General features: G+C 41.7%; 2 protein-coding genes across 4 annotated transcripts in view; both read left to right on the top strand.

Moving 5' to 3' along the window:
* Positions 1-2,870, top strand: part of si:ch73-105b23.6 (mucin-like protein) — a 43,686-nt gene extending 40,816 nt beyond the window's left edge. For all 3 annotated transcript variants that reach the window (XM_034224938.1, XM_034224948.1, XM_034224930.1), the window contains one exon: positions 479-2,870. In XM_034224938.1, the coding sequence (XP_034080829.1) occupies positions 479-620 (142 nt within the window). In that variant the 3' untranslated portion in view covers positions 621-2,870. The remainder of the gene's footprint in view (positions 1-478) is intronic.
* A 14,006-nt stretch (positions 2,871-16,876) lies between these two features.
* Positions 16,877-21,195, top strand: calm2a (calmodulin 2a (phosphorylase kinase, delta)). The gene is made up of 6 exons (XM_034224917.1): positions 16,877-17,024; positions 17,952-17,982; positions 19,281-19,424; positions 19,528-19,634; positions 19,709-19,844; positions 19,934-21,195. The coding sequence occupies exons 1-6, from the start codon at positions 17,022-17,024 to the stop codon at positions 19,960-19,962; spliced, it is 450 nt and encodes a 149-aa protein (XP_034080808.1). The 5' UTR covers positions 16,877-17,021; the 3' UTR covers positions 19,963-21,195.
* Positions 21,196-21,471: the final 276 nt, after the last annotated feature.

Genomic DNA, 21,471 nt, shown 5'->3' with positions numbered 1-21,471 from the left:
ACCTGAATATTCATGAGTCACTGAGTACAACAACTGCTGCCCATTCAAACATTTCCATAAATTGCCTGAAATGATCATCTACATTTCAGAATAGAGAAATATAGACAGCACTAATCAAAGCCAGAAATTCATTGAAAATGGTACAAAATGTTCCCATTTGTAACTCCTGGCTTTAATGGAGATACATCAACAGTTACAGTTTCACAGAACATAATGATCCACATGATACAGGCTGAAGAGAAACTGCTGCAGCCAAAGCACTGTTTTTGTAGGCATTGGTCATAGTAAGAATTTGGGATATTTTACCTCCCTATCACATCTATGCATATTTATAATGTGCTTGAAGTGCCTTGTCTGTGCAGGAAATGATATGGACACTGTTCTAAATGATATACTACTTTACAGCATTCTGAAAGGTTGACTGAGCTGAGTTCTTGTTTATTCCTGCATTCTGATTGGCTTATGTGTTTTCCTCCAGGCTCCCTCACATGGTGCCAAACCACATCCAGGAGCAGTACAACCCCCCGCCCTTCAACTACTCTGACCCCGCCCTGCACTACATAACCCACTGCAGCCCCCGGATCCTGGACAACTACACACCCAGGCAACGCTACAGATAACACACACCTAAACCACACACACACAGACATAACTGCAAATCACAAACTTACAAACAAAGCACTTTGAGAGCCAATGCTTTATAAAGACAAGCCGAATGACTCTTATTTATATGGTAACAAACAAATAATTAAGCCTGAGTGACTTTTAAAGTCCATTATTTCCATCCTCTCTGCTGAGCAATGGACCTGCCAAGTTGGAGCAGGACGTTTTTCTTTCTGCCAGGACGACAGTTTACGATCCGAGTCTGACCCAGCAACAATCTCTTGGCTGGAGACAGTGATGAAAAAGTAAACCACTGCAGTGCAGCTGATAGTAGGCCAACAGCCTCCATTATAGCAACATTAGCATCCGCCAGAAAGCCTAGCATCAGGCTCCTCCTGCCATCTGTTCATAATTAAGTTAAGTTCATTGTGGTTCCAGTCCCAAAAAGTACAGTAAGCCTTCTTTATTTGCATCACTGATAATCACCCGAACATAGTTGATTCAATTTTGATTTAATTTTTATAGAGAGAAGGTGACACGTTTTTTTTATAAAAGCATTCGTCCCACTTAGGGATAACACTCTAAATATTGTTCACCGCTGGATTGTGTCCCAGTTCATTATACACACCAGAGTAATTCAGTGCAGCTGTCTTTTGTAAAGCTGGACTATCACTGCAAGTTAAAAAAATATGTGTGAATATAATGTCAACCATTAAAAGCGCCAATTTGAAGTGATACCAAAAAATTAAACAAATATTTTCCCTATTAACTGGAGAGCTATTAATTCATCTAGATTGGTTTGGTTTGAGTTGCCAAGTGTTTGGCTGTAGTAATATATGCCTTCACTTAAAATAAAAGAACTACATTGCACTCTGCTTGTGGTGCTGAAAAAATATATTTGAAAAACTCAACAGAAATGTGTCTTACCAGAAATCCTGACCCTTCAGTTTCTGGAGGAATTATTGTCTTAATGACCGCGCAGAAGGAAGAGTGCATCTACTCTGCTGTCCTTAGTGAAAAGGGGAAAAGAAAATAGTTTGTTGGCACTTTTATCTCCGGAAGCACAGTGCTATCAAATTCAAATAGCTTTATTGGCATGACCATAATGACATACAACATTGCCAAAGCTATACAATCACAATATCTATACATGAATATACATTTGGAATGTATTGTTATGTTCATATACATTTTGAACAGAATCAAGAATTACGTGTTTTCTTCACAAGGAAAACAATATGCTTTTTGGAACATGAAGTCGATGAATAAATCAATTGAATTATTGATTATTGTGCTGGAGGATAATGCTGATAATAAATTATGATAACTTGATGTAATACATTAATAAGAAAGAAAAAAAGCAGTAAAAAAGGAGAAAATAATGATAGAAATGAAAAAGATGTGAGACCTGGTGTGGATGTAGCAGGCAGGCTAATTCTCTCATGCTGTAGTTATATTATATTTAAGATAAGGTAGACATCTCTACAGCTTTTATTTCCAACATTTGGCAACTCACACCAGAACAATCTAGATTGATAAACAGATAAGAAAAAAATCATAATTTCTTTATTCCGGGGTTAGTCGGCAGAGCAGAGGCTGTGCCAAGAAGCAACAGATATCTGACTGCCTGTAGTCAGTAGAAAAAAGCTCTAACAAGAAACTGTTCTAAGATTGAGCCTCCAGGGAAAAGATCATTGTTGAGATTTTCCGGGATCTCTCTTCAATGGAAAAGCTGACATACTAATTTAGAAAATGCCTACGAGTTACTGAACTGTTATCGATCAACTGAGATTGTACACGTCTGAACGGCCCCTGACTTCTGTTTTCGTCGTATATGTTCAAAGTTATGTATCGTTTGGGCTGGTTTGTATGGATGTTGTCATGTTCAGTCCAGAGCTGAAACGTAAAAACAATTAAAATAATGAAAATAAGTGACGCTTTTCAAACACTGAAGCATAAAAGAGATTTGTTCTTTTGTTTTTATTGACAATCAGGAGAACATTTATCAATCTATACAGTCGAATAAACTTCAATAAGAGCATCGAAATTGAAGTTTACTTGCCAAGGTTTTAAATAAAAAATTAGTTTTTTATTTATTCACGGCTGGAAGAAGTTCTCGGCCTCATGACGTAAGTAAACGTTAGAATCCGACTGTGTAAAAATACTTAATTACAAGTTATGTTAGGAATTTAAATGCATGATAATGCGTCATATATATATTTTAAAATAACTATTGCAATCAAAGTAAAATAACAAATGTAAAGCAGTTAAAATAACAAGACTTGAAGTAGTGGAACAAAGTACTCATGCTTTAATGATTAAAAGTAAGTAATACATGCGAATGTATTTTAAAATATGCATCCTACCAGGGGCGGCGCCAGGATTGCCAAAGCACCCCATAAGCACCCCCAAGAAATATATATATTATTTTTTTCCGAAAATAATTATTATTATTTTTATTAAATTAAATCAGAAAAAATATTGATTACATCAATGCAAATGTGAAACAAACAAATGTTTGACCAAAAACATAAAGCCAACACAGGTGATATGATTAGGCCAATGGCCAGCAACCATTACATTTTTGACCTACTCATAGGCTAAATTACTTTGTGACACTTGAGTGACTTCCTGTTAGCTGGAGCCCCAAATTATTTGCTAACAGCAAAGTGACAAATGGATCGTTTTTTAGTCCTTAAACGTCCACGTGTGGACACTCAATAAAAACGAACTGAAAGCGAGAGGGATTGTGCACATAATAGGCCTCGTGAGTACAAGTAGCTTACTTCTGGGTCTCTGTGTTTCATTCAAGCTCTGCTCTGTGTGTGTGTGGCACGAGCCATTTTGTGTGCGTGCGCAAGCGAGCGAGAGAGAGCTCGCGCACCGGTGGGTATCTACCGGAGATCGTTGTGGTTAGCATCTGGTGCTAGCTAGCCAAGCTAACGGATATAAGGAGCTTTTACGACAACAAGGTGGAGGGAGAACTCTCTCCTGTCAGACGGAGAGTCTCAGATAACCTCAGCTCAGGTGAAGTAAAGGACTCTCAGTGTTTAGATAGTTAACTGTAGTCTAGTTATCTCAGTGGGTCTCAAACGGTTTGTTTTAAAAGGGGAGTGATATATTTATATATCTATAAAGAAATAGAAAATCTGTTTACAGTTCTGTTTCATATGTAGGCCTATGTTGAGAGATGTATCCATAGATCTCATAATTTTGCTCTCAAAATGCACCAGATTGATGCTTTTAACTTCAATATTTAAAAAAAAATCTTCCCGGGACCCCACTAGAGGAGGTGAGGACCCTCCTAGACAGTGGCGTTTTTATATGTACAAAAGTGGTGGGGCACAAAAAACTTAGATGTCTATATATAAGCTTCTGCAGTGAGGTTCATGGCTGGTGAGGCACTGGCACTGACTCTTCAGGTTTACAAATATTATATTTTGACCTAAATCAAAATATTATATTATTTTCAAAAGATTTTTTTGTCTGATGCTTCAATTAATTTTAAACAGACAGTTCAACAGAAGGATACCCACAAAATGTAATTTTATCATTTAAATATTGAATTGTTCTCTCTTAGTAAGATCCCATTTTCAATAAAATTGCAGTCTTACCTTGACTTGAAGATTAAGTCCATTTGCCTATCCTTCTGGACAAAAATCTCTATTACTTTTTTGTAAAAGTCCTCCTTATGTTCTTGTAGTTTCAAAAGTCTATCATAAATCTAATCTAATCAATAGATTTATGATTCGAAAATTATAAAAGTAGGGTAGACATGTGGATATTATCCGGCTGAACAAAACGTGCATTTATCTAACAGGTTTGTTTCCCACAGATCTTATTTGGAGCTATTTTCTAAAATCCTATGGAGAAATCTCATTGCTTTTTTGTCGAGGGAAGCCATGCGCAGCTTACTTCCGGGTTTTAGGACGCGTCACTGCAGCTCTCTCGTCTCCTCTTCACACACCACACTTTTCGCGGCACACGTACTTACAGCCAATCAGCTATGAATTATGTGAGATGACGTATGGTGGGGATGGCAGCTCTATGCCCCTATGGTCATTATTTGTTTGCCACACACATTAAATAGGAAAATATTCTGAGCATGCGCAGTGTAGTTTTTACAGTCACCGTTCACTTAGACAGAGAGAGGGAGGGGCAGGATCGGGTTTTGTCCCACATGGCTCTAAACAGCACAATAGGCACACACTGTAGACACTAATTAGAAGAACACAGACTAAAACAGCAATGTACAGACGAATCAGATGATTAAACATGATCTTAAAATATATTTAATATATATTTTTTTGCATTTTTTTGTAATCATTATTTTTAATACTTTCTGCTGACACTAGGTGGGGCTGTGCCCCACCTGCCCCTAATGACCAGTCGCCACTGCTCCTAGAGGAGGTGAGGTCCACTCCCCACTTGTAAAAATAGCACTTTACCCCTGCTTACACCTGTATGCCGTGAGCTGATTACCGAGCATTCATTGTAACAGCGGGTACACTGTGTGTGCGTGTGGGGAGTGTTGCAGTAGAAAATTCAACTGTAGCGCTGGTACATTAATGGGAAACCCTTACGGCCCGTCCACACTACAGCTTCAAAAAAAGCTTGGAGCTGGGCGTGTCTGAAGCTCGACCAACAACCAATCACATGAATCTCATGAATATGATTTGATTAGCTGACGCTTCCACCGAAAGCTTCAGAAGCTTCAAAAGTTGAACATTGCTCAACTTTTGCAGCCTAACACTACAGTCTACACTACAGGCATCAAAAGATCTTGAAGCTGGGCGTGTCTGAGGCCTGGCGATTTCTCGCGCCCAAAGCGACCAACAACCAATCAGGAATCTCCCGCCCGCCCCCGGCATACAAAGCAATAGCAATGTTAAAATGAAGTAAACTGGATATAAAATCCCCAAACAGGCGAAAACCTACCAGTTTCATCCACTGTCTCTGCCACCTCCCTCCATGCCTCGCTCCTCCGGTTTGTATCCCGGTAGATGAACAGAGACTAATCATACAGCACCGGGTGATTCACTACCGTTATAATGAATTTTCCCTCCATTTTTTTGGATATGAGGAAATGACCAGCGTAGTCTCTCCCAGCATACACGCGGTTTGATTGGCTAGCGCTTGTACTGTCAGATTTGCATACGCGGGATTTGATTGGCTGATGCCAAGCATCGAGCCTCAAAAGTTGAACATTGTTCAACTTTTGATGCCGATAGATTACATTACATTACATTGCATTTAGCTGACGCTTTTATCCAAAGCGACTTACAATAAGTACATTCGACCAGGAAGACACAACCTTGAAGAAAACAGAATCATATAAGTACATCAGGTTTCATAGAGCCAAACATTTCAAGTGCTACTCAACTGGCTTTAGATAAGCCAGTCCTTTATTAGTATATAAGTGCTTTGTTAATAATTATATCGCTCGAAGTGGAGTCGAAAGAGATGAGTTTTCAGTTTGCGCCAGAAGATGTGCAAGCTATCTGCTGTCCTGATGTCAATGGGGAGCTCATTCCACCATCTTGGAGCCAGGATAGCAAACCCACGTGTTTTTGCTGATGGGAACTTGGGTCCCCCTCGCAGCGAGGGTGCAGCGAGTCGTTTGGCTGATGCAGAGCGTAGTGCACGCGCTGGGGTGTACGGTTTAACCATGTCCTGGATGTACGAAGGGCCAGATCCATTCGCAGCATGGTAAGCAAGTACCAGTGTCTTGAAGTGGATTCAAGCAGTTACCGGAAGCCAGTGAAGGGAGCGGAGGAGCGGAGTGGTGTGGGAAAATTTAGGAAGGTTGAAGACCAGACGAGCCGCTGCATTCTGGGTGAGCTGCAGAGGTCGGATGACACATGCAGGTAGACCAGCCAGGAGGGAGTTGCAGTAGTCTAGGCGTGAGATGACGAGAGCCTCGACCAGAACCTGCGTCGCTTTCTGTGTCAGCTGGGGACGTATCTTCCTGATGTTGTAAAGCGTGTATCTGCAGCAATGGGTTGTAGCAGCGATGTTTGCAGTGAAGGACAGGTTGTTATCTAGGGTCACACCCAGATTCCTTGCAGTCTGGGTCGGGGAAACAACTGAGGTGCCGATGTTGATTGTTAGGTCAAGAGTGGGACAATCTTTTCCCGGAAGGAAAAGCAGCTCAGTCTTGTCAAGGTTGAGCTTGAGGTGATGAGCAGACATCCACTGAGAGATGTCAGCTAGACAAGCAGAGATGCGTGCGACGACCTGGGTCTCTGAGCGGGGAAAGGACAGAATTAATTGGGTGTCGTCAGCGTAGCAGTGGTATGAAAAACCATGCGGGCTAATGACTGATCCGAGCGAGTTTGTGTACAGGGAGAAGAGGAGGGGACCAAGAACAGAGCCCTGAGGGACCCCTGTAGTTAATTGACAAGGGTCGGACTCAGACCCTCTCCAAGTTACCCTGTAGGTACGGTCTTTGAGGTATGAGGTGAGGAGGGAAAGTGCAGAGCCTGAAACTCCAAGTTTTTGGAGAGTGCGAAGGAGGATCTGATGATTCACCGTGTCGAATGCAGCAGACAGGTCCAACAGGATGATGACAGAGGAGAGGGATGCTGTTTTGGCAGTGTGCAGTTCCTCAGTGACAGCAATGAGAGCAGTTTCTGTGGAGTGACCTGCCTTGAAACCAGACTGGTGCGGATCCAGAAGGTTGTTCTGATGGAGATAACAGGAGAGTTGTTTAAAGACAGCGCGTTCAAGTGTTTTAGACAGGAACGGGAGTAGAGAGACAGGCCTGTAGTTTATAACATCTGACGGGTTGAGAGTGGGTTTCTTTAGGAGAGGGTTTACTCTTGCCTCCTTGAGACTGTTTGGAAAGTGACCAGAAGTTAGAGAAGTGTTGATGAAATGGGAGAGAAACGGTAGAATATCAGGAGCGATAGTCTGAAGGAGGTTTGAAGGGATGGGGTCCAGAGGACAGGTGGTAGGGCGGGCAGAGGTAATGAGGGTGAGAACCTCACTTGGAGAGAGAGGGGAAAAGGAGGTTAGTGTGTGGGTCGAAGGAGGGTCTGGTGACCCAGCGGTGAGTAAAGGTAAGTCAGAAAAAGAAGAGCGAATATCATCAACCTTTTTTTCAAAGTGGATAACAAAGTCTCTCGTGATGCTTGCAAAGCCATGCCATGCTCCACAATGCAGTTCGGCTAAGTTTAAAAATCTTCTACGTCACCCCATTCAAATGAATGGGCGAAGCGTTGAAAGCATTTTTCGATGCCTGTAGTGTAGACGGACCGTGAAACGCCAGGAAAGCTCCGCTCTGCTTCCCACAATGCAGTTCGGCGAAAAGTGACGTCACCCCATTCAAAGTGAATGGGCAGACGCGTTGGAAACCGTTTTTGAATCTGTCGAAGCTGTAGTGTGGACGGGCCGTTAATGTTTGAGCACCCTCTATGAAACGTCAAGCTACCCCACAGCACCCCCTAGAGAAAATGTCTGGCGCCGCCACTGCATCCTACTCATTCAATGCATTCAGAGTTTGACTCACAGTAAATTCAAAGATAAGGTATTACCAGAAAAATGCTTTATCAAAAGACATCAGAATGCAGAAAGGCCCCTATCAGAGTCTCAAATGATTGTGCATTCAAGTTATAGAGGTATTGGTCTGAAAACCCGAAAATAATTTTGCATTGTTCATTAATTATTGATGCATTTACATGTAAACAGTATTTTAATTATTGAGATGGTTCTAGTTTCATAGTTTGATCATAACAATGCATGGTATTATATGCAGTGTTGGGACTAACGCGTTACAAACTAACGCGTTACAAACTAACGCGTTACTGTAACGCAACTACCTTTTGCGGTAACTAATAACATTACTAGTTACCTATTCCCATTCAGCAACGCCGTTATAGTTACTGTGATTTAAATGGGTGCGTTACTGCGTTACATTATGTGATCCAACTGAACCGAATGGGGAAAATACGGAAAATACACAGGCCGTTTCTCAATCTCGAGGAAACTGGCTTCCAAGCCAATATTTCAAGGATACTACGTCATCGAGTGCCGCCGAAGGACTGTTCCAATCTCCAGCATACTTGGAATTCCACCGAGGCCGCGTCCTTGGTTTGGGGGTAATTTCGAGGCTGCACATGGGTAGACTTCGCGTCCTTAAAATCCCCACAATGATTTGCGCACGGACCAATTTCAAAAACCCTTGCGGAGAATGGCTGAACCGACACAGCACACATTTAAATGTAAGTATGTAGTGGCGTATAACATTTGTTGATAAATATGTTACTTTGTTACATTAGTTTGTTATCACCAAAAATGTGTTCCGTGAAAGTAAAGCAAGTTCATAATTAGATAGACATCGTGAGGTATTTATCTTCGGTACAGTTTATGTTGAAACCGTTAGAGAGAGTGGCACACTTGTTAGTCTGTTACATTCTTCTTCGTTTTCCGAAGCCGTGGCTTGGAAGGCAAGGCAAGGCAAGGCAAGTTTATTTATATAGCACTTTTCAACACAAGGCAATTCAAAGTGCTTTACAAAAAATGAAAGAGATTAAGAAAATGGCATTTAAAATCAGTCATTAAAAAGAAAAGCTAATAAAATAAACATTAAAATAAAAAAATACATGGCAGTCAATTAAACATTAAAGAAAAAAGTACATGGATAAAAGTTACAGTGCAGTCTAAGATATGAATAGTTCAATTAAAATTAGCGACAAAAAGAAAAGTCTTCAGCCTGAATTTAAAAGTAGTCAGAGTTGCAGCGGACCTGCAGGTTTCTGGGAGTTTGTTCCAGATATTTGGAGCATAATAACTGAACGCTGCTTTACCATGTTTAGTTCTGACTCTGGGGACAGAAAGCTGACAAGTCCCTGAAGACCTGAGAGATCTGGATGGTTCATAATTTAGCAGGAGGTCAGAAATGTATTTTGGGCCTAAACCATTCAGTGCTTTATAAACCAGCAGCAGTATTTTGAAATCTATTCTTTGACACACAGGAAGCCAGTGTAAAGACTTCAGAACAGGAGTGATGTGATCCACTTTCTTAGTGTTAGTGAGGACTCGAGCAGCGGCGTTCTGAATCAGCTGCAGCTTCCTAATAGATTTTTTAGTGAGACCTGTGAAGACACCATTGCAGTAGTCGAGTCTACTGAAGATAAAAGCATGGACAAGTTTTTCCAAATCCTGCTGTGACATTAGTCTTTTAATCCTAGATATATTCTTTAGGTGATAGTAGGCTGATTTAGTAACTGTTTTAATGTGACTGTTGAAACTCAGGTCAGAGTCCATGACTACACCTAGATTTCTGGCTTTATCTGTTGTTTTGAACATTGCACACTGAAGCTCAGTGCTAACTTTGATTCGTTCTGCCTTGGCTCCAAAAACCATTACCTCAGTTTTATCTTTGTTTAATTGGAGAAAGTTCTGACACATCCAGTCATTGATTTGTTCAATGCACTTACTCAGTGTTTGAATTGGAGCATAGTCTCCTGGTGAAATTGTTACGTACATTTGTGTGTCATCTGCATAGCTATGGTAACTTATTTTGTTGTTCTTCATTATCTGAGCCAGTGGTAGCATGTAGATGTTAAAGAGAAGAGGCCCCAAGATGGAGCCTTGAGGAACCCCACATGTCATATTTGTCAACTCAGATGTGTATTTACCTATAGAAACAAAGTTGTTTCTGTCCTTTAAGTAGGATTCAAACCAATTCAGAACTATTTCCAAAAGTCCCACCCAGTTTTCCAGTCGGTCTAGTAATATGCTGTGGTCAACAGTGTCAAACGCAGCACTGAGATCTAATAATACTAACACTGAAGTTCTGCCACTGTCTGTGTTTAAGTGGATGTCATTAAAGACCTTTACAAGAGCAGTCTCAGTGCTGTGGTTTGGACGAAAGCCTGACTGGAACACATCAAAACAGTTATTTAAATGCAAGAAATTACTCAACTGTTGAAAAACAACTTTTTCAATTATTTTACCTAGAAATGGGAGGTTTGATATGGGCCTGTAATTGTTCATTACTGAAGCATCTAGATTATTCTTTTTTAAGAGCGGTTTAATGACTGCAGTTTTCAGGGCCTGTGGAAAAATACCTGAGTGAAGAGATTTGTTTACTATATGAAGTAGATCTGAGGCCATGCAAGGTAAAACATCTTTGAAAAATCCTGTTGGAATAATATCAAGGCAGCAGGAGGAGGATTTCAGAAGTTGAATAATGTCCTCTAGGTTTTTATCATTAATCTGATGGAATTGTGTCATGATGTCTGAATTGATGTTAAGTGGAGATAGGGACAACACATTTGCTGTTCCTGATGCAGAGGCACTGACTGCTTGTCTGATTTTCTGAATTTTGTCAGTGAAGAAGGAGGCAAAATCATTGCACGCCCTGGTGGATAGAAATTCAGAGGCTACTGACACTGGGGGGTTAGTTAGTCTGTCGACGGTAGCAAACAAGGCACGTGCGTTGTTTTTGTTTTTGGTAATGATGTCAGAGAAGAACGATTGTCGTGCGTTTTTCAATTCCAAATTATAAAGGCCAAGTCTCTCTTTATAGATTGGAAGTATACTGGCTTCGTTTCTGAAGGAAGTGACTTGGAAGTACGCGACTACCAAGCCAGCATCCTCGCGATTGAGAAACGGCCCAGACACACAAACACTTGGTAACACACACACATACACGGCAACGCCCACCAGCAACACACACACACACACACACACACACACACACACACACACACACACACACACACACACACACACACACACACACACACACACACACACACAGGGCCGCCCATCCCTACAGGCCAATCACGCAGGCTGCATGGGGCCCCGCCTTGCGCAGGGGGCCCCGCCCAGAGGGCCTCAGCTGCTGTGCGCAGTTCTCCGCTCAGTTCTCCCCCCCCCCCGTCTCTGCATAGCATATAGGCAAATGGAGATGCAGTTATTTACAGCATTCTTTATTTACCATTCATTCAAGTATGTTATGCTTTTTATCTGCTAATGTACAGGAGGAAGAGAGATACACTGTCTGTCTAGTTGGCTTACATAACAGTTAAAGTTTACAGCTTAAAAAACATGGAGCATTTGTTCCCCTCTTATTCATTTTTATGTCAATTTGCACATTTCATGGTGATGCTCAGCCTCTCCCCTTAACTCCTAACAGTCATCATCATGTCAACCACAACACAGAGAAATACTGATAGAAATGTGTGTGTAATTGTTGATACATTGCTGACAGAGGGAACTAGAATACAGATTTAAGAAATATCAGTTTTTGAGCATGTCATAAGCATGTTTTGTCTTGACTATATTACAATTATATTATAATAAAATAATATAGTATTTATATTATTGAATTGATTATGATTATTATTAGTAGAAGTAGTTTATTTGCATTAATTATATTTTAATCTTTTTGAGGCTAGTATTTGGCAGGAAATGCAGACGTATTCACCATTTACCATTTACCTCACTGTATAAAAAAGTAACTGTGTTGATAATAATAATGAACAGGAATTATATTTGCAAAGTAGCCTACTTTGTTTCCAAAAAAAAGGTTTTCACTCCTGTCGGTTGGGGGGGGCCTCATCTCACAATGTCGCTTGGGGCCCCAAGTTGGCCAGGGGCGGCCCTGCACACACACACACACACACACACACACACACACACACACACACACACACACACACACACACACACACACTATGGTAGATGCAAATATCAGCGAATTTACAACTTGGAGATATAACCACTATTTTCAATTTGTGGGGATAAAGGACACAAAAAATATTACGGTCAAATGTAAACTGTGTGCAACTGTGTGCATTGAAAGTATTGTCCACATCGAATAACAGCAATGCCAATCTCCTGAAGCACCTAACTAATGTACATGTGGGGAGTTGTCCTTTCTCTTACTGTGCCACAGAACAACACAAAAACTTGTATTTGTATTGTTATTATTTTTAAAGTAAAGTAACTTGTTACTCGTTACTTTAATAATTTAGTAACTAATAAAGTAACTAGTTACTTTTTTGAGAGCAGTAACTATAACTATTACTAGTTACTTTTTCAAAGTAACTTGCCCAACACTGATTATATGTGCTGATCCTATGTTTTGGATCCTTTTGAACCTGCAAGTTCCTAGTAAAGATGGCTGTCTATATACTAGTAGAATGAAATGGAAATATTAAAGCCAAGTAAAGCTATTTCAGAGTTGTACTTGAATAAAAGTACTTCACTTAATGTATTTCCCCCCCTCAATGCATTAACAACAATTACCATTTAGTTGTACTGTTTTCACATCCCTCTGCAATCTCTACTCCAGCCACCAGGTGTCACAGCTGAGTCTTCCACACAAGTCAGATCAATCACATTTGCTTATGAGTATAGTTTGAGCAGAAACGCAGCACTCTCACAGCCCCTAACGCACCCACAGTCACACACACAGGCACAGCCGACGAGACGCCCGCTCTGCAGCCTGGATTCATCTGGAAGTGGCCTCAGCATGCGGCGGATCTGCCCCCCCTGCAGGATGAGATCATCTGAGAGAGAGGCACGGAGCGAGGCAGCAGCCCTGCAGGTCCCTGCCACTGCAGAGACAGACCTGGCCTACACTGCAGACAGGGTCAAGGACAGGGCGCTGCTAAAAAACCCTGCGCCTGTCACTTCTCTATTGTGGTTACGCACTAAAGTACCCCTGCATCACCCTCTGCAGTCTGCAGTGCTTCTCCATTGCACTGGTTTTACTTTCTACATGACTGATTGACAAAGTGAACTGAGACACATTATTTGTAGAGGGAACTTCTGGGAAATAATACAAATCCATAGCTAGTGCAGCTCCTGACACCTGTTTTCGACAAAAGCAGCTAACGGTGAAAAACAGCCACTGAGGATGAAATCACCTTAGCTGTTGTAGTGCCACACTTCTGGAAGGTTCCAAGTCACCGTTTCATGCGCCGAAGGCTGCAGTGTTTGAACTCCAGACTCACACTGACTGCAGCAGACAACCTGGAGGTGAGCCAGTGAGGGGAGAAAAAGGGAGAGGGACAGAGTTAGAAGGAGAGACAGGAGGGTAATGAAAAGTGAGGCAGAGCGGCGATCAACAGCGGGAGATTCTATTTGACAGCCAGTAAATGGTTTTGTCCCTCCGATCCCCTCAAATAAAGCGACTGGTTTAGAGATGTTAGATGATCTAGTACCACGGTTACAAACAGAAACACGTTAGGAGGGGGGATAGAAAGCTAAGTGCATGCCTAACACTGTATCCATTTCATCACAACATGATTGAAATAGGCAGAGGATAGCAGGCCCCCGACCAAATCCTCTTATCCGATTTGAGGCCATTAATCATTTCTGTCTCATGATGTCATTTTGGGAAACATGTCATTTCTCAGTAACAGGAACGACAGAATGGGATTGGCTCATTCAGACTGTTGTGTGCCATTATTGCATGGCTGTAAACCATTCACGCTTACAAGGAGTGGTTTGCTGTCATCAACTTTGTCCGATAGACTCGGTCAGACCTTTGGCCCCTGTTTGCTGCATTACAGGTAATCAAGGATTCTTCTTGGAGGCTGGTCAGATGTGGTCGAAATTGCCTTAGGTCATAAAAAATAAATGAACAGCTCCTTCCCTCTCGTATTTACCATCAGTGCAGAGAATACAGAAGATTTGCATAGTGGCATATAGGCTAATCTCACACATGCCCTGCACGCGCAGATGTTCAAACACACTCGACAAACAGATGACACGCACACAATGTAAAGGTCTTTTCACTCATACTTAGCTTTGACATCCATGAAGCACAAACAACTGCCATTGTTGCCCATGAAAGGTGATCCACTCCCTTGGCAAGGAACCAGCAGGTGCATTACAAAAACCTCATTCATTAATAATGCCGGCCGCGTCTTTCAGTTACACAGTTAAACATCTCATTTTTGTCACTGGCGCCCCATCCCTCAAAGTCCTCGCAAGCCACTTATGTTCTCAAATTGGCTTTATCTTTAAGCTTTTTGCTCGAAAGCTGCTTTATTTTACAACATGATTGCGCTTAACACCACACCGCTCACAGGGCTGTACCACATTCTGTACCTCACGTGCCGTGTGACAACCCGTAGCCAAATGTTGAACTTTTCCTACAAAGGTAACAAAGCTAACTGCTATCAGCGGGAGTGATGCTACGGGCCATTGGGGGAGGGTGACATTAATGAAGATGGAGGGGTGCATTCAGCCTGGCCTCTACCGAACTAGAGGGACCTTTCGATCCCTGTGGCATGGAAATAAAAGCTGCTGTTTTAGAAATGTTCTGGGAAGGGCTGCGGCCGATAAGGGTAATTATGCGAGGCAGTTACATATTCACAAAACTGATAAGAGAAGGAGAATATATTAGCACAGTGCGTAAGTGCATGCACACACACGGATTCATCTACATAAAAAAAGAATAAGTTATAGAGAAACACACTGTAACACAAACTGTGCTCTGCTTCCTACTGTGAGGAAGTCTTATATCACGGAGATTGGTTTCAGGCTTTATAGACCGTTAAGTCACAGCTCCTGGGTTACAATATTTCCTATCCTTATTAACCTCCAACCTAAAATCACCTTTGACCTGGATCAGGTCCTCGGGACCTTGGGATCATTGAAGGGCATGTCATCCAACCAAACAGCTGATTCTGCAAATTGGGTGGAGGGCGGCTATAGAAATTATAGGCTGGAGGACAAAAGTAGAAATGATTATTATTATGATGCAATAGCAAACCACTGTAGGTTCTTCTAAATAAAGCCTTAGCCTGTGATTGCCAGAAGAAATGCATTTAAGTGTACAGAGGCCATATGAGGTTCTTACAGTGTTTGAAAAGTGTTTCCAGTATGCATAGAGGTGAAAATCTATACACACTATACACATTCTTCAGCTTATCAGGTTTTTGTGACAGGCCTTTGTGTCGTCACCTTTGACATTATATACTCTGCACGCTGATAAAAACCCTGTAGCAGAAAACAGATTTAAATGAAAGGAATCCATTGTGCTCCAGATTGGGGGGAAAAAGCATGGCTGATGCTAAAGCTGCTCAGCAGATCACATGGCACAGGCAGCATCACCTCTGCAAGCAGCGCAGATGGAAGTGGGAACCACTTTGGATCCTCATTTTCTTACAGCTACGTGTGAGATATTGAGCTTTTCACAATCCCCTCTCTCTTCTTATAGTGTGACATCCATGTCTAATAATAAGAGAGGCAGTGGAATTGGAAAGAAGTGGGGGCTGCTTTTTGTGGGACATGGAGATTCTAGTACATTCTCTGCGTGGTGCTTCAAATCCTTCTTGCACATCCCTGTCCACCCTCCTCCTCCTCAACATCTCCCATGGGAGCAGGCCAGAGACAGGTGGTCAGTGTGGGAGATCAAGTCAGGCATAAGCAATCAGGCTATCAGATACTCCCATCCACACCAGCAGCTCAATTAGAACTGAGAATCCACAGTCACCCATGACAGCAACACCAGCAACAGACCCAGTCGCATATCACACATCTAAACGTGCACGCACTAACCCAACACACACACATGCACGGACTTATTACCAACTATTACACTCAAACACTTCAGGCTTGACACTGCATCTCATTATGTATAACATTTGAAGTGATGGATGCACAGCAGACAAGAGAATTTATGAACTATCCGAGTAGCCTATGTGATAACCTTGTAACAGCAATACAAAATAAATAAAGCGTGGGTGTTAATATGCTTATAAAAACACAAAACAATGTTCTCAGAAAATGAGGAAACTGCAGCAACAGGAAATGCATGTAAGCACAAACTGGGTCAGTAATATTACAATAATAACATATGCTCCTGGTAGCTAATTGCTTATCAAAACGATCTTGTTGGGTCCCCCTAAAGATGATGCCCATATGTATACACACTGTGCAACAAGCTTGTCTGCTATGCCTGTGGCACTGGCTGGGATGTCTATGGACAAGATGCAGCGGCAGCGCAGACCATGGGAGTGACGCATTGCAGGTACAAACACACCAATCAGAGAGCGCGATTTCTTTCAGCTACGTCTTGTGCCGCATCACAGACTAGCAGAAAGTATTCATACGCCGTCATTTAGACCACCAGCAATACACGATATAAATGTATAATATTGACGGCGAAACCTTCACAACAGCCATACGAGGCAAATTATGATTATTTTCCATTTGTATAGGTATTTTATCATTTCTTTAAAAGTGTTTTCAAATAATTTAATATCCGAGGAAAAGGGAAGATGGCGGAGGGATATTGAAAAGAGGAGGAGTTTAGGGTAGCCGTTAAAGGCGAGTCCTCTTGCCTCTTCCTCAGTGTGTTCATAGAGATTGTCAGTCTGTTTAGGCTTTGTGTTGGCTTTGGCTTGTTACGGATTTTGTCTTGAACCAGCCGCTGCACCTACATCGAAATGGTAAGGAAAACAAGATGATGTTCTCACTCTGTCTTAAATAGCTTGACATTCCCGTAACTGCTGTCATTATTTATATGTGAAATTATGTAAATAAAACGTAACGTCACCAGTGGCTGAGCTGAATCCATTTGAACTACCGCAGTGCTGGCCGAATAAATGAAAGCGTGCTAGTTGCTAGGTAGACAATCCTATTAGACAGAGCTAGCGTTGGCTAAAGCTGCGTTTGCCTGAATAAATGTATTAAGATATCACCCGTGTAGCAGACGTTTGCGCAGTAACACTTGGCAAATAGTCCACCATAGTTAACGTTGGATACGTTCACTTCTAATGCCTTTATACACGCCCATCATAAGTCTTTGTATCGTTGACGCTGGCTTGGCTTTGCCGTACATTTGTCAAATAACCATATTTGTCCCACTTAGTTACATGCGCAAATGTAGATGTAACGTTAGGGTTGTTACTTAGCGTTATGCGCAAACTGATGCTTTGCTTGTGACTTCTGCTGTATGATTGTGCTACTGTCTAAGTGGGCAACGGTGTGTTTTCTCAAAGGTGTGTAACGTTAACTATGAGCCGGTATCGGTAGCTAGCTAACTTTAGCGCGTCCTAGCTAACATTTACCGCCAAATTGTAAGTCGTCTATTGTCTATGGTGAAGTTCGCTTCATCGAACATTCGAATGTAGATAGATCTGACGTTTGTGCAAGTCTACGTTTTTCCGATATTTTTGCTGTCTCCGAAGAAAACGCCTTATTTTAAACCGTTGTAACGTTTGCAATGCTGACACCGCTATTTTAACTTCCCAAATAATTACCAGAAAGATGTGTATGCAACATATACAATCAATGGGGGGATTTGCGGCCATCCAGGTTGCCCTTAGATTATACAACTAATTATGTATATTTTTGTTTCATCTTGTGTTTTACAGGCTGATCAGCTTACAGAAGAGCAGATTGCCGGTAAGACTTCGCCGCATTGGTCTACTTCCTTCCTCACATCCTGCGAAATGGCCTGCGTTATGGACCCTTGCATCCCCTTCAGTGGATTTATACTTTTGCCTTTTAAGGCGTTCCACAGGGCAGCCTACTGGTCATAAAACAGGAATGAATGAAACGGCTGTTGCTTGCTGCCTCTGGAGTGCAGAAGGACTCCCTCGTGGAAAACTTTTGCATTTTCATGGTTGCCATGTAATATGATGTAATCTGAAAGGCCTGTGTATTCTTGTGTGGTGTTGGCAGTCACCTTTTTATACGCTCTGCATGATGTGTCCTTTGCCCTGGGAGTGTTCTCAATAGATTGAATGATACAAGAACAATTGTAGTAGCAACATGGGCTTAGTATACTGGCATCTGGAAATGAAAAATAGATATTCTAATCTAAATCTGGCAGGAGAGGTGTGTTAAAAGCCAGTCTGGGCCATACTGTGACACTACTGTATACACTGAATGTATGAAATGTGGCACAATTGTTGTCCTTTCCTGATAACATCTTTCAGCTTCTGTTTACCTAAATCAGCATAGGTCTCAGGTTTCACAATGTTGTACCATACACTTGTATACATAGTATCAGCTTTTAGTTGCTCGTTGTTATGCTGATAGGCCAGTTTTTAGATTTGTACAAATGACGTGACAGTGCACCAGTATGTTGCCTGGGTCAATTAACATTCCTTTAAATTACAGTGATAGTTTCAATGGTCTGTTCCAAAGGAATTCGATATTATCTGCAGTAGACAGCAGGCCTTTCTCCATAACAACAAAAAGGCTGTTGCCCTGTGTGTTTGACCCTACAAATGGTCAGACCGGTTGTAGTTTTACTGATGCTGATAACTTGCTGCATCATTACACATTTCCCTCCCACTTGATGAGTGTCATCGGCCCTCAAGGCTCCACCTAAACACACGACTGTCCTTTGCTGCAGATGTAGCTCTCCAGCCTGCTGCTTGGTCTCATGGCCGTTGCCCTTGTTTAGCCAGACACAACTGCAGTTGGAACTCAAAACAGAAGGGCTCGTCATTAGGCTGTAGTTAGTTTATAAATGAAACGGGTGATGTAATGCCCTTTTGAGTCTAGAGCTAACTGTTAGGATACTTTTTTTCTTTTTCATTTGTATTCAAACTGCATTGGCATGACTTTAAAACTATATATACATTTTTAGTTACACGTTTAAAGAAAAAATATTACAGCCAATGTTTTGCTGTATATATCTAGATATAGGTATGACATCTCTGCCTAACTAAATACCATCTACTTTTTTTCAGAGTTCAAGGAGGCATTTTCGCTCTTTGACAAGGATGGCGATGGCACCATCACCACCAAAGAGCTGGGCACAGTGATGCGCTCTCTGGGCCAGAACCCCACAGAGGCAGAGCTGCAGGACATGATCAATGAAGTGGATGCTGATGGTGAGAACTCAATCTGGCATAAAATCATCCTAACAACACACACTGTTTATGTTCTTGTAGGATTTCCCTGTCATTTATTTATGTTTTGGTTTTTTTTCTTCAGGAAATGGAACGATAGACTTCCCAGAGTTCCTCACCATGATGGCCAGGAAGATGAAGGACACAGACAGCGAGGAGGAGATCAGAGAAGCATTCCGTGTCTTTGACAAGGTAAACACCGTCTGCACTCCCACACACGCATATGTGTCTTTTCAAATGTGCTCACTGATTAATGTCATGTTCAGGATGGTAATGGATACATCAGTGCTGCTGAGCTGCGCCATGTGATGACAAACCTGGGGGAGAAGCTGACTGACGAGGAAGTGGACGAGATGATCAGAGAAGCAGACATTGACGGAGATGGTCAGGTCAACTATGAAGGTTGGTAGATGTTGTATTTTTTTTTTTTTGTACGTTTGGGTCACTCATGGGATACTCAGTCGCAACATTTTATTTTTTCTTCCCCGCAGAGTTCGTACAAATGATGACGGCGAAGTGATGGCCTTGTACAGATTTCGTATATAAATAATTTGCCTTTTTTCTTTGTGTAATTTATCTGTAAAATCTTAATAGCCCCCCTTCGTCCCTGCCCCTTCTGCTGTCCAAAGGAACTGCATGTAAACTGCATAGGCTCTTGTCCCCATGTCCCTTTCTTTTGCTGTCATGGTGTTTTGGAGTGACGGAATGGTCATACAACCAGAAGCCTGTGGAGGCCCCTGGGAGCCGGAGAACTTCAAATCTTCCCGTATTGTGTGCTCGGGGCCCCTCCACGCATGGCGACATTGGAAACCTGTCAGCTGGTTGTCACTTGGCAACACTGTTGGCATGGAAACAATGTAGAGGAGTTTAAAACTCTGCATGGACTACGGACAAAGTATATATGGAAATCTCTCAGCATTGCACTACTGCAAAAAAATGACACGGGTGTATCTCCTAGGTACTCGTACAAACTCTTTTTGTATCTGCTGTTCTATAACCAGAAAGCGACTAATCTTACCATGCTTTTTAATGTTTTACTCAGTACTTTTACTTTTTTGTTTATTTTTGTGACCTCTGGTCATGCCTCAAATAATCCATTCCAAGTTGTATATTTTTGTTTTCCAATAAAAATTACAATCTACCCGGTTTTGAAAATTGTCTTGTTTTCTCAGTTATAATGGATCATTGAGTTTGTATACCCTGTAATAATTCCCATTTTTGTATTGAGGACAGGATGCTCCGTTTTTGATAGGACATTTTTTTTTGTGCTTAGAATACATATGAAAATGTTTACCATTTTTAAATTAAGTGTCCCCTGTTAATTTCCAAAAGCACTGAGGAGCATCAGCCAATGCCTCTTAATGTTCAGATAAGCTCAGCTCAAAGCTGTATTGTCATTAAAATAAAAGCACTGAGTGGGATCAAAGGCTTCTATTTTGAAGTGCACTGAAAGGTACTCTACATTGGATTAGCCTTGTACTGTCCGGGTCCCACACTGACTACATTGGCCATGTGTTGTCTGCTACTATTGGCATAGCACCATGTAGAAGCTGACTGCCTCATGTCTTACTTGGCATTTGCCCCCACTCCCGAGGTGCAGGTGACTGAGCATACATCAGAGATCATGCTGTAAATAGAGGTGTACCTGTTTTTTTGTTTAATTTCTGATTATTGAGTTTGTTACAGTAGCTTGCAGAGATACTAAGTTTGTTATTTTGATGAATGACAAAATAAAGCTCTATTGTGGACCTCAGCTCTGCCTCGTGTGTGTGAATTATATGCTAGCTGATTTTAGTTTGCGCCCTTGATCCTATACAGTGGCATTACGAACACTTAAGTAATACTAAGCTAGGGGGCAAAAAAAGTATTAGTTTTGTGATGTTTTTTCTCTGTCTATTATTTGGGAGTAGTAAGTACTGCAGTTGTTTTTGGCTTGGTCAGTCATGCATGTGCAGTGTCCCTGTGGAGGCTCATTCAAACATTTAGGGCATTACAAATGCTACTTTAGCAATAGCTCATACGCCAAAAA

The sequence above is a fragment of the Gymnodraco acuticeps genome, unplaced genomic scaffold, assembly GCF_902827175.1.
Source record: "Gymnodraco acuticeps unplaced genomic scaffold, fGymAcu1.1, whole genome shotgun sequence".
Classification (NCBI taxonomy): Eukaryota; Metazoa; Chordata; class Actinopteri; order Perciformes; family Bathydraconidae; genus Gymnodraco; species Gymnodraco acuticeps.
The sequence above is the reverse complement of the archived record's forward strand: the minus strand, read 5'-3'. Positions and strand labels throughout refer to the sequence as shown.

What these genes read in the sequence shown, in the direction of transcription:
- calm2a (XM_034224917.1), top strand. An exon ending in CATTCCGTGTCTTTGACAAG is followed by an intron (nt 19,635 to 19,708) that starts GTAAACACCGTC and finishes TGTCATGTTCAG; the next exon opens with GATGGTAATGGATACATCAG. An exon ending in TGGTCAGGTCAACTATGAAG is followed by an intron (nt 19,845 to 19,933) that starts GTTGGTAGATGT and finishes TCTTCCCCGCAG; the next exon opens with AGTTCGTACAAATGATGACG.